The sequence below is a fragment of the Talpa europaea genome (assembly GCF_964194135.1).
Source record: "Talpa europaea genome assembly, chromosome: 5".
NCBI lineage: Eukaryota > Metazoa > Chordata > Mammalia > Eulipotyphla > Talpidae > Talpa > Talpa europaea.
Genome location: NC_140071.1, coordinates 48,700,739 through 48,718,188, shown reverse-complemented (window position 1 = coordinate 48,718,188; position 17,450 = coordinate 48,700,739). Strand labels below are relative to the sequence as shown.

At 35.5% G+C, this 17,450-nt stretch overlaps 1 protein-coding gene and 1 pseudogene across 2 annotated transcripts in view; both read right to left on the bottom strand.

Moving 5' to 3' along the window:
- CERT1 (ceramide transporter 1) overlaps positions 1-17,450 on the bottom strand; it is a gene marked incomplete at both ends in the record, with an annotated part of 85,868 nt that overhangs the window by 27,175 nt on the left and 41,243 nt on the right. Inside the window, 3 exon segments of the mRNA XM_084233717.1 lie at positions 3,539-3,622; positions 7,016-7,154; positions 7,932-8,039. Coding sequence (XP_084089843.1) covers positions 3,539-3,622; positions 7,016-7,154; positions 7,932-8,039 — 331 coding nt within the window.
- On the bottom strand, positions 16,718-17,284 carry LOC311171198 (programmed cell death protein 10-like; annotated as a pseudogene). Its single transcript has one exon. The product of its transcript is annotated as a programmed cell death protein 10-like (transcript).

Below are 17,450 nucleotides of genomic sequence, written 5' to 3'. Positions count from 1 at the left end.
GCCACCAGAGGAGGGTCCCACATGGCGCGCAGACCTCTCCTGCCGCCCGCTGCTCCCTCAGCAGTGTGCTTCGGTCCTTCTGCCTGCTCTGCTCCACGCTCTGGCTCTGGTGAATTCTCTCACCCTCCCGCGCTTCTGACTGTACCCAGTGCATGTATAAACAAAACAAACAAACAAATAAATAAATAAATAAAAACATGCCTCTATTAAAAAAAAAAACAACAAAAAAAAACTCCTATGTAGACATGAGAGCAAAGGTACAATCCATAAAAGAACTGATAAACTGTACTTTGACAAAATTTTGAATTTGTTTTAAAGTCACTGTTAAAATAAGTTGCAGTTAAATGGGATGAACAGGTCTACAGATCTAAGGCACAGTATAGTGACTATCGTTAATACTATATTGAATGTTGGAAGTTTTCTAAGAGATTTAAGAAATTCTTGTCACAAAAAACAGTAACTATGTGATGCAATGACAAGTTAACTAGCTTGACTGCAAAAATTTCATTAAGTATATCAGCATTGTATACCTCACAAATATCACTTTTATTTAAAATAAAGAATGAAAATGTTGGGAGCCTGCTGCCTTAAAGGGAGCTGGAGTTTATGGAGAGTACCTGTTTACTCTGCATACGGAGTTCTAAGATGTTAGAAGTTCTGCAAACAGAACTTCTTCCCAGAATTGACTCCTGTTCTCTGAGGATGTGCTGACTTGTGTGCATGTTCCCTACTAACCAGAAATGCTTGTTTTCAGCAGTAACTTACAAATCTGCATAAGCAAAAACACAATTGTTTGCTATTTTCTTATTCCTTTGTTTATATCTTTAATAAAATTTTGGGCTGGGAGAGTGAAAGGCAGAGCTGCTCTTGATGGCACTCTCCCCTCCCTCCCCCTACTGCAAATTCATTTAGATTCCAAGTCTTCATTACTAGCACAGAATTTTATCCGCTATCCTGACTACAGCATGAAAAGACAAGCCACAGGCTGGAAGAAAGTCTTTGTACAGCATATCTTATGAAAGACTTGTATCTCAAAACTCAACAGTAAGAAAATAACCCAATAAAGGAAATCAACAAGATTCATACACATACTTGACTAAAGAAGAGATATGGATGACATTAACAATACATGATGATGTATTAGAAAATATATACTGGTTTGTGGGTATTTTGGAAACAGGGTAAGAGAAGGGAATCTAGAATTACATCTTTTAATATGTAGACTTTTACTCTGTCCCTAGCTACCAAAGTCCCTGGAGACAAACAGAAAAAATATGGCTATTAGATTTTAATAATCAGAATATAAATTTCCATGTAATCATTTTATTGATTGGCCAACACACATATCTTTCATTGTGCCAGATATCTAGCTCTCCAATTCTATTTCTACAGAAAATGCCTTCCATTCTCTTTTGGGGAATACTGGTGGAGTAAACTGAGTGTATATAGGATGGAGGATGGACCAAGGAGTTTTAATTCTTTCAATAATTTTTCTAATATCCAAATAACATTTTTTCTCCCCAAAATCTTTTTTTCTATTAAAGCAGATTATTCATCATGAAATTACATTCCCAAAATAACCTTCCAATTCCATACAGATAAATTAAACTGTATGGTTCAATGTAATTCAACATTTCAGTCCCAGGTTATAAGGACAATGGTATAATATGAAGCTAGGATTCAAGAGTACTTCCTTTTATAAGAAAGAAGACTGATAATGAAAATAATAAAAGGAAAATGCGGGGGAGATGCCTTAGATTTTAGTATCAATAATGGAATCCTTCAATATTATCTATGAAACAGAAAATTATTTCTATGCATACAAGTTTAAAAAATTATTCTTTCATAACTTCAGCAAAAAATAAACACAGATTAACTCCCTCCCTCATGAAGATTTTGTAATTTAAAATATTAGGAATCCATTCTAGCTTTTCCTTAGGCTATCATATCAAAACAGGAACTCTAGCAATGAGTCAAAGGTTTTTGTTTTTATTTTTTAAAGATTACACATGTAAGTGATACATGAAGTATTTGCTATGGCTCATTTCACATAGGTGATACTCTCCAAGTTCATGCATGCTGTTACAAATCATAGGTTTCCAGTGAGCAATTTAGAATTCCATATAATGAGTTAGCCATTATAAATAAAGCAACAATTAATAAGGGGATATATGAAATAAATAACCACGCTCCTAGTCTGTGCATAACTGTGCTGTGAAATCAGCAATTTCAATAATTCTCCTTTAATAAATCAAATATATACTTTTCAACACCAGTTTATCAAGTGGAGAGAGAAAATAACATTAAACGGAGAGAAATATACTTTTAAATACATATTCAAATTCCATCATTACAATGTTTCATAAGAAATAAACCTTTTCAGTACTAGAAATTGATACCATCAAATAATGCTGAAGTAAGTGGGATAATGTCTGGAATTTTTTTTTTTTTAATCTTTTTTTTTTTTTATAGAGGCATGTTTTTATTTATTTATTTATTTATTTGCTTGCTTGTTTTGTTTATACATGCACTGGGTACAGTCAGAAGCGCGGGAGAGTGAGAGAATTCACCAGAGCCAGAGCGGGGAGAAGAACAGGCAGAAGGACCGAAGTACACTGCTGAGGGGAGCAGCGGGCGGCAGGAGAGGTCTGCGCGCCATGCGGGACCCTCCTCCGGTGGCCGGGGAGCAGCCCGGGATCGAACCGGCGCCGCCGAGGCCGCGGGCAGCTTCGCAACCCAGCGCTCAACCGCTGCGCCACCGGGGAGGCCCAATGTCTGGAATTTTGAATGAGTCTTTGTTAGTGAGCAGCCATTACTATTTAATGTCAGAATATACATATTATCTATATGTCTCTCCCTAGAAAAAACTTTTACTTGAATCCCAGCAGTTCTACTGCTTTTAAAAAATCATTCTAGGGCCTCCCTGGGCCACACTGTGAAGCTGTTCGCAGCTCCTGAAGTGTGGGTTAGATCCCGGATGGCTGGTGAGAATCCCACATGGTGCAGCAGACCTCTTCTGTCTTGCCTGCTGCTTCCCTCAGCAGTGTGTTTTGTCAGTCTGCCTGTTCTGTTCCTCACTCTGTCTCTGGTGAATCCTCTCACCCTCCCGCATATATGGCCTGTACCCCAGCACTTGTATAAATAAAAAATAAATCTTTAAAAATAAATCATTCCAGGGCCTCCCCAGGTGGCACAGCGGTTGAGCGCTGGGCTGCGAAGCTGCCTGCAGCCTCTGCAGCACCGGTTCGATCCCCAGCCACCGGCAAGGGTCTCACATGGTGCGACAGACCTCTCCTACTACGCCTGCTGCTCCCCTCAGCAGTGTATTTCGTCGGTCTGCCTGTTCTGTTCCCCACTCTGGCTCTGGTGAATTCTCTCACCCTCCCATGCTTCTGATTGTACCCAGTGCTTGTATAAATAAATGAATAAAATCTTTAAAAAAAAATCATTCTATTAGATGATAGTTGTTGTTAAATAGTTATTATGTAACTTTAGAAAATGTATTTTATCCAGCTGAGGGGGAAACCATATTACTTACACTTTTCTTTATTGCCATTGGTATTATGTAAGAAGTCTCCATCAGAACGTGTTGTAGGAAAGTCATCTTCATCATCTTCTACCACTAGATAAAACATATTAAAGAATATTAGGATGAAACAAAACAGAAACTAACCAGTTTATTCTTATCTTTGAGTCAATACGCTGGATTCTGTTAGTATAAGATCTCTTCATTTTTAATGGTTGACAAAGGTATTCTCAATAGATATGCAGCAGAATGTCTTTAAATACACTATGTTATGTTAAAACCTGTACCCATCCCTTTTTGTTAAGGTATGGTTCATATCTTGAGAGACAAACTATTTTGTCCTTTATCATTCCTGTATCTTCCTGACTACCTTGGGCCATGTCACACATAATTCTACACCGTCTACAAAGGGTTGAACAGGACTGTAACACAGTAACTAACATGCAGAGGATACCTTAACTTGCCTTTGGGAGTTCTTAAATGTATCATTACTTACAGTATGTTAAGTAATTCACACACTGAGTCATCAAGCTAACAGTAAACAGAAGAGCAAGATTAGAACCTTTAGTTTCAATGTGTTATGTAATTCTTGTTTTAAAACCAAACAGTATGTATTTGGTCAAACATGTCTTCTGTAATCTCAAGAGTATCTAGACCTAAAGAATTAATTAAATCTTACTGAAGAGAATCTGAGTGGTGAGGGGATTGGGTTAAGACCTTTACTAGCAATTTTGGCAAAAACATTGTATACGAAAACACAGAACACCTAAAATGAAATGTTTGGTGTTATCTTTTCAATGACACATTTAATCAAGAACACTAGTCTTAAAATTTAAGTCACAGAAACAGTTTGATAATTTAATGACAGTTCATCTATAAAGAAACCCTAGACAGCAATTCTGATATATACTGAAAGTAGAAAACTATGGTCCAGGTCCATAGTTCACTTTTTAAAACACCAGTATTTTTTTTTTAAAGATTTACTTATTTATGCATTTAGGAGCTGGGGTGTAGGTCAGAGGTGTAGAGGATGAGAGAATTCACCAGAGAAAGTGAGGATGAGAGAATTCACCAGAGAAAGAGTGGGGAACAGAACAGGCAGACTGACTGAAATACACTGCTGAGGGGAGCAGTGGGTGAGACAGGAGAGGTCTGCTACACCATGTGGGTTAGCTCCCTAGCTGGGGATTGAACTTGTGCTGCAGTGGCTGCCGATAGCTTCATAGTGCTGGGACTTAAACCTCTTGCGCCACCAGGGAGGTCCAAAACACCAGTATTTCTTAAGAAAACATTTATAGGGGCAAAAAACCCCTCTTATTGTCTCTGCTATGTCTCCCTCTGTTCTTCTACCCTCCCCACTTTCCCCGCAAATATTTATGTTGAAATTCTAACATCCAGTATCTCAGAATGTGACACCAGTTGGAAACCTGGTCTTTAAAGAGGTAATTAGAATACAGTTAGGCTATCAGGATGGGCCTTCCTCCAATATGACCTGTGTCCTTACAAGAGAAAGTGTGGACATACATATACATACATATAGAACGAAGCTGATGTGAAGACATGGGGAGAAGATGGTTGTCTACAAGCCAAGAATAAAGACCTAGAACAAATCCTTCCCTCATGGCCAACACCTTGGTCTCAACTTTCTACCCTTCAGAAGTGTGAGAAAAGTAATTTCTGTTGTTTAAATGACAGTCTGTGGTATTTCATGATGGTAACCCTAATAAACTAATACATTAGTCTACCACTGATGTAATTTACTCAACTATGTAACAAGCAACTTTAAAGAATATATTTAAAATTATTTTTCAAATCTTCTACTCAATCTGGTTATCATTGCATCCCAACTTCTACTCTTATCACCATCACTTTTGTCCTTCAAATGCTATACATTATTGATCTGGATCATTTATAAGTAAGACAGGAATCCAATCTTGTATATACCCTATTTTTGCTTAAAGGGCTATCTGTAAGCTAAAGAAAGTGATATGTAATATTTTGTTTGATAATTACAAATATTAAAGAACTAAAAACTTTAAAGTGTATCATATGCAAAGAACTTTACGGCTACTTAATTTAGAGAAAATTATGCACTTAAGAGGAATCTGGACTTCTGCTTCTGACTAATATGATAGATTAGAAGGATTGAATTTACCCTCTAGTATGTACATGGAAAACTAGACAAGATACCTGAGACAATAGTTTTTCAAGACACTGGATATCAGTCAACAAAGGACAGTGATCCTTGAGAGTGAGAGGATAGATGATGTGAGCCTCACGACTACTTCAGCTATCTTCGCAGACCAGAGTAACATGGAACCCAGGAAGAGCTGGGTAGACTCTGTGAGGTGAAAAAATGGAGCTGAAAGTCCAGAGAGAAAAGGAAAGTATAATTCACAAGACAGGATACTGGAGAGAAGAGAACAAAATAGAAATCTCCGGAGATTGACATAAGGCCCCTTGAATATTCAAGAGAGTACTAACAGCACATATGAGGGAAGGAACCACAAAGGTCTGGGAAAGAACCACCTGAAGGAATTTCAGGGAACAGTATCCAAAGTCTCAATGGGCAGGGCAAGTAACTGTTTCTACAAAAACCCTTGTAATTCAGGAATTGGTTAGAGAATACTGAGTTTTGCTTCAGAAGTGGGGAGAAATCAAAACACATAAGTGCAAGATTCTTACATAAGAAATTGAAAGATATTACTGTATCATACTATGTGATAAATTAAATGTGTATGCAATAGCAACCACCAAAATAAGAAAATTATAGCTAAAAAGTCAACAAAAAAATTTAAAAAATTGAATCATAAAAAAATACTGTATTCCAAGAGAAGGTAGGAAAAGGGAACAAAGAGAAGTAAAGACAAAAAAGTTTGAACTCAGATCAAACACCAAGATCAAGAAAGGAAACTATGTCAAGAAACCTAGTTGTACTGGGTATGTATTTAGAGCTATTTAGTAATAGTGTTAGGAACAATTTTTACCTTCAGAGCAAATTAAAGAAAAAAAGCACTAAAAATTAATTTTAAATGTATATGTAGCTCCATTATTTATTTCTTCTATGAGAAAACAGTCAGGGAGATAGAAAAGAAAAAGAATAGTAAAGAGAGAAAAAGAGGTAGAGGAAGAAGAGACTAATTATTCCAGATTAAGAGGATTTGGCATAAACATATACTTGTATCTAAGACATATCAGGGATACATGTATTAGACATAATCATGTGAAATGTCTCATATTACCAAGATAAGAGATATTACACTCTTTAATGCAAAAATTTTTTGAAGATACCTGATATCGGCCAATCAGATTAATTAGGATGCATTATAAACTATACAGTTATATGAACACTGAAAACTGTTACAATGGGGGTTTGCTGCAAAAGTGACTATAATTACCTTTATCACTTAAAGACATTACCCTTTAAGATCAAGAGGCTTTAAATCCATTCATTCTCCAAGTAAAAATAGTGGTAATAGCCTAATTAACCTTTATCCCTTTGAAGTTCATCCTTGGAGACAGCATCTGCACAGGCATCAAAGAACTTCTGTAGCGTATCAACTTGTCTACATAGGATATCTCTAAAGGTTTCCATTTCAGCCAGTTTCTCACGTAAACTGTGACCTTTCTGTAAAACACAAAAAGGGTGGGATGCAATCCAAGTAAAAAAAACTAGAATTACTCAGTCCTGTGGTATGTCATCACCTTCTATGGTCTGTATCTTATCACAGAGAGAGCATGGGGTAGGGAGAACTATCAAATTCAATATAATACTCCCAGTAATAGAGTTGAAATTGAATAATCAGTAGACTGATGATGCTAAGCCTGAAAAAGATTGCATGAAGCCCAACAATTTTCTAATATAACAATATTTTCACATTAGACATTATGAGGGAAAATTATGAAAGAATTTGAAAGGGGCAAAAATATTACTTAGTGTTCTTTTAAGGGAATAGTGAGTATCAGCTATGGAATCCTGAGGAAAAGGTGCAGCCTGGTTATTTACAAGTCTTTAGTTTCATTACATTTGTGCTAATTTACAACTCTTTAAATAGTAGAAAATTAAGAGTAATATAAATGATCTTTTCCACAGAATGAATTTTGTTGAAGGGAGATACACTGGTTATTAAGCTGTGGTTATTGATCAATTTTATATATATTAGCAAAATTACTTCAGCATTCTTAGCTCATTAATTACTGAACAAAATATGATCTCTGACATGTGTTCATTTTATATTTATGGGCCAGATTTTATTGCTTAGAAATTATTCTATTAACAACTTCAAATAAATTAAAATTATAGAAAAATTCTTGTAAAAAACTATAAAGTAAGTTCTGCTTATGACATTCAGTATTAAACTCTCAATCTATGTTGTCTTAACTGAAAACATTCATAAGCACAAACCTTGAATGAAGAGGTGGATGTTGCAGAATAGCCACTTGCTCCAGACACTAGTGACACCATTGAGCCATGTCGACGCAAACTAGATTCAGACCCATATCCAGATTCAGTCTAAAAAAGAAAGCAAACTACATGAATAAAAATCATTAAAAAAAAGTAAGTGAAATCAAAAGTTTCCCTACAAATTAGTATGGTTAATATAACAATAATTTTTTTTAAATATTTATTTATTTGTTTATACAAGCACTGGGTACAGTCAGAAGCATGGGAGGGCGTGAGAATTCACCAGAGCCAGAGAGGGAAATAGAACAGGCAGAGTGATGAAATACACTGCTGAGGGGAGCAGCGGGCATGGCAGGAGAGGTCTGTCATGCCATGTGGGACCCTCGCCGGTGGCCGGGGATCGAACCGGTGTTGCAGAGCCTGCGGCAGTTCGCAGCCCAGCACTCAACCGCTGTGCCACCAGGGGAGGCCCTAATATAACAATAATTTATAGTTTCAATTCACTCAGAAATACAGGCAATCCACTGGCACAAACAATTCCTTTCAATTTCTATTTGCCCTTCGATTGTGAAATTTAATGAACTCCAAGGGGGAGACGGGAGGGACTGGAATGTGGAAATAGCATTGATCTGTTTCAGCTGTTGAAGATGAAAAAGTTCTGGAGATGGACACTGTTGACAGTTGAACAAGAACGTACTTAGTGCCACAGAACTGTATACTTAAAATGGTTAAATTGATGAATTTTACATTAAGCATATTTTACCACAAGAACAAAAAAAATAAGAGGCAAACTTCTGATCTATTTCTTCATAAATTATTCATTATGACACAGTTCAACTATCACTGTCTCAATGAACCCTTTTCTATTATACCAAGCAGATTTTCTCTGTATTCTTAACCATTCTTAACATATCACAGTTAAGGAATTTACCAATGAATTATAGTATTTACATTTTGTAATTATTACTGGACTGGATCATCTGAAAGATGATCTATATTTTTTTCATTTTCATAGCTAGTCACTTTATAACACAAAAAAAGTTCTCAGTTTTGCCAATCTGTTAAGTAAACACACCATGAAAGGTAACCGAAGTGGATATTAAGGTACACTTAAATGCAGTTCTGCAACAATAGTTTCAACTAATTTTCACTGAACAGGCACTCTTACATAGCTTTTGGTTTACCCACAACATTATTCTAATTGGAATGTTCCTTTAGGTATAAGAACATTAAGTTTTTACACTGACTTAATTTAAATTTTGTTATTTTATGTGAACGATATTAACACTGGTTAAAAACACTTATCACTTATCTCAGACACCTATATGTCATTCATTTCTGAACAGAAATTAATCTAAATTGCCCATTTAAATACATAATCACCCCACAATTTACCATCAAAATTTTATAATATTAAAAAGATTTTGGATATTTACTTGAAGAACATTCAAAACCAATTTTAAATTTAAATCCAAATGAATATACTTGCTCAGTTTAGTTTCTTAAAACAAAATAAAAACACTACAAAGATTTACTGAAGATTCTTCACTATAAAACAAAAATATTATATCTCTTTTTAGGTTCTACTATTTAAAACAAGTAAACAAATTGAGTTCTTTACAACAAAATATTAAATGAGTTATGAGTTCTTTATAACAAAGAACTCATAGAGCTCATAGGACAAATGATTACAGAAATAATTGATATTGCTATTTTAAGTAATGGACAGTAAATGAACGTGGAAGATGAGAATTTGGTGTAAGTATATTTCTATCGCTAACAAGGTTTCATTAAAATAAATTCTGGGGTGTGGTATGGTAACATGTATCTGAGAAGTGTGAACCTAAATCTTACAGCATAAAGCCAGTATAATCTCAATAATAAATACAATTAAAAACAAATTCCACTCTAAGTTACAGAAATTAGTCCAAGAAAAAAGAAAATAGTGTACTTATGAATACCAATCCTATCATTATTCAATTTAAATAGTGGATGTCTATAACTCTATTTCAGCCAGTAACTGCACTGGGAGAAATTAAATAATTTCAGTGTTTAACAAATGTAAACATACACAAACTGATTCCTCAATGTTTAAAAATTTGTCTTTCTGAAAATGTCTATAATTGTGCAAATGATACTGCCAATATGTAAAAAATTCTTGATGGTTTTAATGTAACATGGAGTAATTTCATGACATAGAGACAAAATGGAGCTACCTCAAAACATTTTGGGTGTTACAGACTAGAAATCAATAATTAAAATTATTAAAGAAAGAGCTTCAAATGGTATAATTGCCTTTCTTATCCACATATGACTTTGATTTAGTTTTAAATTTCTCTCAAAAATCTATCATCAAAGATACTTTATAAAAGAAAAACAACTTTTGATAGGAGCTAGAAATAATTCCAAAGAAGTTACAAAACCATTCTAAAAAGTGGCAATTTGTTGACACATCTACTTTAGCTTCCCAAGATGCCCACTTTGAAAGCAACAAATAATACTCCATTCTGAATTTGTAAGGTCTGCTTTTTGAAGGTAGGTTAGAATGAGGGGAATAAGGATAGAAAGGTATAGAATACTTTATGGTCACAAATGATATACTATTAAATGTTCTTAGAAACTGTAATATGCGGGCCTCCCTGGTGGCGCATGGGGTTAAGACACAGCCTCTGAAGCTATCCGCAGTCACTGCAGCACAAGTTCGATCCCCAGTCAGGGAGATACCCACATGGTGCAGCAGACCTCTCCTGACTCGCCTGCTGCTCCCCTCAGCAGTGTACTTCAGTCAATCCACCTGTTCTGTTCCCCACTCTGTCTCTGGTGAATCCTCTCACTCCCCACACCTCTGGCTGTACCCCTGATCTTGTATGCATAAATAAATCTTTTTTAAAAAACAAACTGTAATATGCTTGGAGAGTGAGCCTACTGGTCTATGGTAAAGGACTATGGGTGCTCTATTTCTCTAAATCATACATATTTTTAAAACCAATGTTACTTAAAAAATTTTTAACATGCTTTCAAAATCTCAGTGGTATGATTTGGGAGATAATACTTTAAAGGTGCATTACCTGTTTCTGAATTCCACTCATTTGTCCACAAAAAAAGTTCAGTTTACTCACAATCTCTAAACACCAATATAGCAATTAACACCAAATTGTATCTAAAATTAATGCAGAATTCAAATAGTCACTTCAAGTATATTTTTTCCTTTCAACATACCTGCTTTGTCAAAACAAAAACCTAAAAAACAGAAACCACTTCTTTTCCAATTTTATAAGATTTGGAAATTCATATTCAAATTCATATTCCTGAACATGGTTTTGCAGACACAAAATGGCATTTTGATTCAATGGATCAGTTACTGAACACATCCTATAGAGAACAAATTTACTTTTATATACCTCAGTAATGAGCCCACATCTTTGTTCTAACACTTGTTTTACCAATAAAAAAAGTACAGTGTTTGAGCCACTAGAGGGGGATATTAGCATTTTCCAAGTAGCAGTATACCTGGAAAGCAGATACACACAAAGGTTACTGTTGGTTAAAGCACAACAGTAACCTTTGGACTAATTCCTTTACCTGTACATTTACTGTTTTGTATCTTAATATTTAGAGCACATTTTAAAAATGTGGTAAATTAAACCATACAGTTCAAAGTCAGAAATGCCTAAGATGTGATATGGAAAGAAATGTCCCCTAAAGTTACAGCTAAATTTTAGTTTGGTTTAATCATGGGGGAAATTAAACTTATATATTATCATTTTGTAGTCTTTCATCATTTCATTTCCATATGTCAAAAGTAGTGGTATAAAATAGCAAAAATTCTGTTTTAACAGAACCTAACTTTTGAAAATCTATTATTGAGCCAGTCATGTCCTTGACTGTCATTAGACAGACTCTTTAGATAGTCATTGCCTATTTTTCAATCCAGTTTTTATGCCTTGTTGTTGGACTGTACTACTTTATATATTTTGAATATTAACCTCTTATCTGACATGGTTTGCAAGTATCTTCTCCAATTCAGTTGGCTGCCTTTTTGTTTTAATGATGGTTTCTTTCACTGAGCATTAAGTTTTTCAGTTTGGTATAGTTCAAATTGTTTATATTCTCTTCTCTTTCTCTTGCTGTTGAAAACGAATCCACAAAAACATCACTAAGGTCAATGTCAAAAAGCTTATCACCCAAGATTTCTCCTAAAGGGAGATTTTTTTTGTTTGTTTGGCTTTGAGAGGAGCGTCGATGAAAGATATGAATATTTTATATTTATATATTAATTCCAGGAAGCCATATTGGATAAATTATAACATAATAAAAGCTAACACCTAAGACACCCACTTTGTCCTAGGTAAGAGGCTAGTGATTTCAGTGCATTAATTCATTTAATCCTTTTCTAATAGCCTGTGTGAAATAGGTCTTATCACACTCATTTGTAGTGTTGTCAGAGTCACATAGCTCTAAAGAAGACAATTTCAAATTTCAGTGTCCATGATGTTAACTATATTGCAATGCTGCCTCAACACCCAGAGACTTGCTTCTATAACTTTTAAATCTGTCCTTTTTCCCACCATCGTTTTCTAGGTCTAGTCAGGTAGTATCTCATTTGGATAAATCCTTCAGCTTTTTAAATGATTTTTCTTTCTTGTTCCTCTTGAATTTTTTTTTAAGGAGTTCTTGTTGCTTTAGTGTCTGATGAACTGCTACTAAGTTCTCATTAGATGTTCTTTAGATATTATACCAAGCTTTCCTGGTCTTCTGTATTCATACACACACACACACAGTTAAATGTTTACCAAATGTAAACTATTTACTAAATATTTGCCACCAAATATTGTTAAATACATATATTGCTTTCAAGGTAAAATGTCAGAAACGAACAATATTTACAATTCTTTTCAGGAATGTTGCATAATGACACATTAAGGTATAAATTCTTTTGACTTATGATTCTTAAAGGAGTAACAGCAAAAGTGATGCAAAATCTTCAGGTTATGATTAAGCCACATTTTACAACAATTGTGTAAAATAGCAATAGTTCCATTCAACATCCTGGATTAGATTCACCTGAGGAAGGACTGACAATTCATAGAAACTTTAAAATTTACAGGTCAATGAAGGCATCAAACTATAAATAAACCATAAAAAGAAGGCAAGGAACTTTCCTACCTCGAGGAGCTTGAAACCCACACTACTAGAAGACCACTGGACTAATGAGGAGATCAAAGAAGAAATTAAAAAATTCTTTGAATTGAATGACAAGGAGGAAACCAATTTCCTAAATGTATGGGATGCAGCAAAAGCAGTAATAAGAGGAAAATATATAGCAATAGAGGCTCACATCAACAAACAAGAAAGAACTCAAAGAAACAACCAAATCTCGAAGCTCAAAGAAATAGAAAAAGAACAACAACAAAAAAACACCCAAAACCAGTAGAAGAAAAGAAATAATAAAAACCAAATCAGAAATAAATGAAATCAAAACTAAAAAAACAATCCAAAAGATCAATGAAACCAAGAGCTGGTTCTTCAAAAAAAAAAAATAAAATAGACAAACCGCTAGCCAGGCTCACAAAGGAAAAAAAGGAGAAAGCACAAATAAACAGGATCACAAATGAAAGAGGAGAAATCACAACGGACACAGCAGAAATCAAAAGAATAATCAGAAACTACTATGAACAGTCATATGGAAACAAGTTCAACAATCTAGAGGAGATGGACAAATTCCTACAACTCTACAATCACCCAAAGCTAGATAAAGAAGAAATAGAACACATAAACAGACCAATTACAAGCAGTGAAATTGAAATGGTAATCAAAAACCTTCCCAAAAACAAAAGCCCAGGACCTGATGGATTTACAAATGAATTCTACCAAACATTCAGAGACGAATTAGTGCCTACCCTTCATAAACTCTTCCAAAAAATTGAGAAGGAAGGGGTAATACCAAATACGTTCTATGAAGCCAACATTACACTAATACCAAAACCGAACAAGGACAACACAAAAAAAGAAAACTACAGGCCAAGCTTGCTAATGAACACTAATGCAAAAATCCTCAATAAAATTTTAGCTACCAGAATCCAACACTGTATCCATAAGATAATTCACCACGACCAAGTAGGATTCATTCCAGGGACACAAGGATGGTTCAACATCCAAAAATCAATCAACGTTATCTAACACATCAACAAAAAGAAATACAAACATCATATGATAATATCAATAGATGCCGAGAAAGCTTTCAACAAAGTGCAACACCCATTCATGATAAAAGCCCTTGAAATTCTTGGGATACAAGGAACATACCTCAACATCATAAAGGCCATATATGACAAGCCAACAGCCAGTATCATTCTCAATGGTGAAAAGCTGAAAGCATTTCCATTAAGATCTGGAACAAGACAAGGATGTCCACTCTCACCACTGCTTTTCAATATAATACTGGAAGTCCTAGCCAGAGCAATAAGATAAGAAAAAGACATACAAGGAATCCAAAAAAGGAAAAGAAATCGAACTATCACTATTTGCAGATGGTATAATATATATAGAGAACCCCAAAAACTCCACAGAAAAACTAATTCAACTTATCAATCAGTTCAGTAAAGTGGCAGGATACAAAATCAACACACAAAAGTCAGTAGCTTTCCTATACACAAACAATAAATCTGAAGAAGAAATAAAAAAAACCATCCCTTTTATTATCGAAACAAAAAAAAAATGAAATACTTGGGAATAAATCTAACAAAAGAGGTAAAGGATCTATACAAAGAAAACTATAAAACACTGTTAAAAGAAATAGAAGAAGACACAAAGAAATGGAAAGACATCCCCTGCTCATGGATTGGAAGAATAAACATTATTAAAATGGCCATCCTTCCAAAAGCAATATACAGATTCAATGCTATTCCAATCAAAATTTCAATGTCATTCTTCAAAGAAATAGAACAATTATTGATGAAATTCATATGGAATCACCAAAAACCCCAAACAGCCAAAGCTCTCCTGAAAAATAAAGAAGGGAATGGAGGCATCACACTCCCAGACTTCAAACTATACTACAAAGCCATAATCATCAAAACTGCATGGTATTGGAACAAGAACAGACACACAGACCAATGGAATCGAATAGAAAATGCAGAAATAAACCCACAGATTTATGGTCACCTAATCTTTGACAAAGGAGCAAAGAATATGCATTGGAGCACAGAAAGTTTGTTCAAAAAATGGTGCTGGGAAAACTGGGTCACTACATGCAAAAGAATGAAGCTTGACTACTACCTAATACCGCGCACAAAAACCAAATCAAAATGGATTAAAGAACTAGACATAAGACCTGAAACCATAAAATACATAGAAGGAAATATAGGCGAAACACTACATGATATGCACATCAAAGACATCTTTACAGACACATCACCCAAAGCAGTGATAGTGAAGGCAAACATAAACAGCTGGGACTACATCAAATTAAAGCGCTTCTGCACAGCAAAAGAGACAATAACAAAAACAAAGAGAAACCCCACCAACTGGGAGAACATTTTTGCACACAACACTAATGATAAAACACTGATCACAAAAATCTACAAAGAGCTGATGAGACTCAACAATAACAAAGAAAATAATCCAGTCAAAAAATGGGCAGAACAGCTAAAAAGAAACTTCTCTGAAGAGGAAATGCAAATGGCCAACAGGCATATGAAAAAATGTTCAACATCACTTGTCATCAGGGAAATGCAAACCAAAACTACAATGAGGGGCCTCCCCAGTGGCGCAGCGGTTGAGCGCTGGGTTGCGAAGCTGCCCGCAGCCTCCACAGTGCCGGTTCCATCCCCGGCCACTAGCGAGGGTCCCACATGGCGCGCAGGCCTCTCCTGCCGCCCACTGCTCCCCTCAGCAGTGTACTTTGGTCCTTCTGCCTATTCTGCTCCCTGCTCTGGCTCTGGTGAATTCTCTCACCTTCCCGTGCTTCTGACTGTACCCAGTGCTTGTATAAATAAATAATTCTTTAAAAATAAATAAGTAAATCTTTAAAAAAAAAAAAAACACTACAATGAGATACCATCTTACACCAGTGAGAATGGCACATACTAAAAAAACTAGCAACAAATGTTGGCGAGGTTGTGGAGAAAAAGGAACTTTCCTGCACTGTTGGTGGGAGTGCAAACTGGTCCAACCACTATGGAGAGCTGTGTGAAGATTTCTGGACCTTCTAAACACAGAGCTTCCATATGATCCAGCAATTCCACTCCTAGGTATTTACCCAAAGGACACAGAAACATCAATTCCAAAGAGCACCTGCACCCCTATGTTTATAGCAGCACTATTTACAATAGCTAAGCTTTGGAAACAGCCCAAATGCCCAAAAATAGATGACTGGATCAAGAAGATGTGGTACATATACACCATGGAATATTACTCAGCATTCAAAAAAGATAAACACATGCAATTTGCAGCAACATGGATGGCGCTGGAAGGGATCATGCTCTGCAAAATAAGCCAGAAAGAAAAAGAAAAATACCGGATGGTCTCTCTCATAGTAAGTATCTAGAAAACTTAAATAAGGGACCAGGAAAAAGAATAACTATAAGAAAGAAAATATCAAAATCAACAAACAACTATGAACCAGAGACACTCTTTGGGGGTAGGGGGGCGGGGAAAGGAGGAACTGGGGTCAAAATAAGGGGGTTGTAATTGTATGGGGAATATAAAAATATTTAAATAAAAAAATAAAGTAAAATTTACAGGTCAAAGCCAGTGAGAAGTACATCTCTTAACATGTGCAACTTTCAGTTTTGAAGGTCTGAAGGATCAAACTGGTTCAGAGTATCACTGAAACTTTTGGAGTATTTTAAAAATTCTTTCTTTTGGTATTTCAATGCCCTATGGTTTTCGTACTGATATTTCTTGAGGACATTATTCACTGTATCAAGAAGTTCTTTTATTACACTACCTATATCCTTGATTGTCTGCAGAAATCAATGACTTTGTTGTTGATCTCACCTGGGATCTTACTGAGAATTTAAGTGCTTGTGCCACTTCATTTAGATCCTGGAATTATGGCTTTGGTCATTCAATCATACACTCTTCTACATCATTAGCTGTCATTTGAAGAAGAGATTCTGTGAGATTAACTTCTACACTTTTTTCTCCCCTCTAAAATTCTCATAACGATATCTTGTGTGAGTCCTGGATTTTCTTCCTCAGCCTTAAAAAAGCTACTCTCACTGTCTGAGTTGCAGACAGACTTACTCATTCTAGCTCATAAAACACAGGATACATGACTTCAGAGAGGGGCATAAAAACCATGAAACTGTCTCAGCTTCATTCTTCATCTTTTCCACTGTCATTCTCATTCAAAGGCCAGAGACAACTGAGGCACTGACTTCACTATTCACCTTTGGAGGACTCTTCAAATCCCCTTGAATCTTTTTGAGTGTAGTCACAGTGGACCTCTAAAAATAGACATCTGATTCTTTACATCCTGTTTAGAATTCTATTTGGGGCCCTAGGACCAAGTCT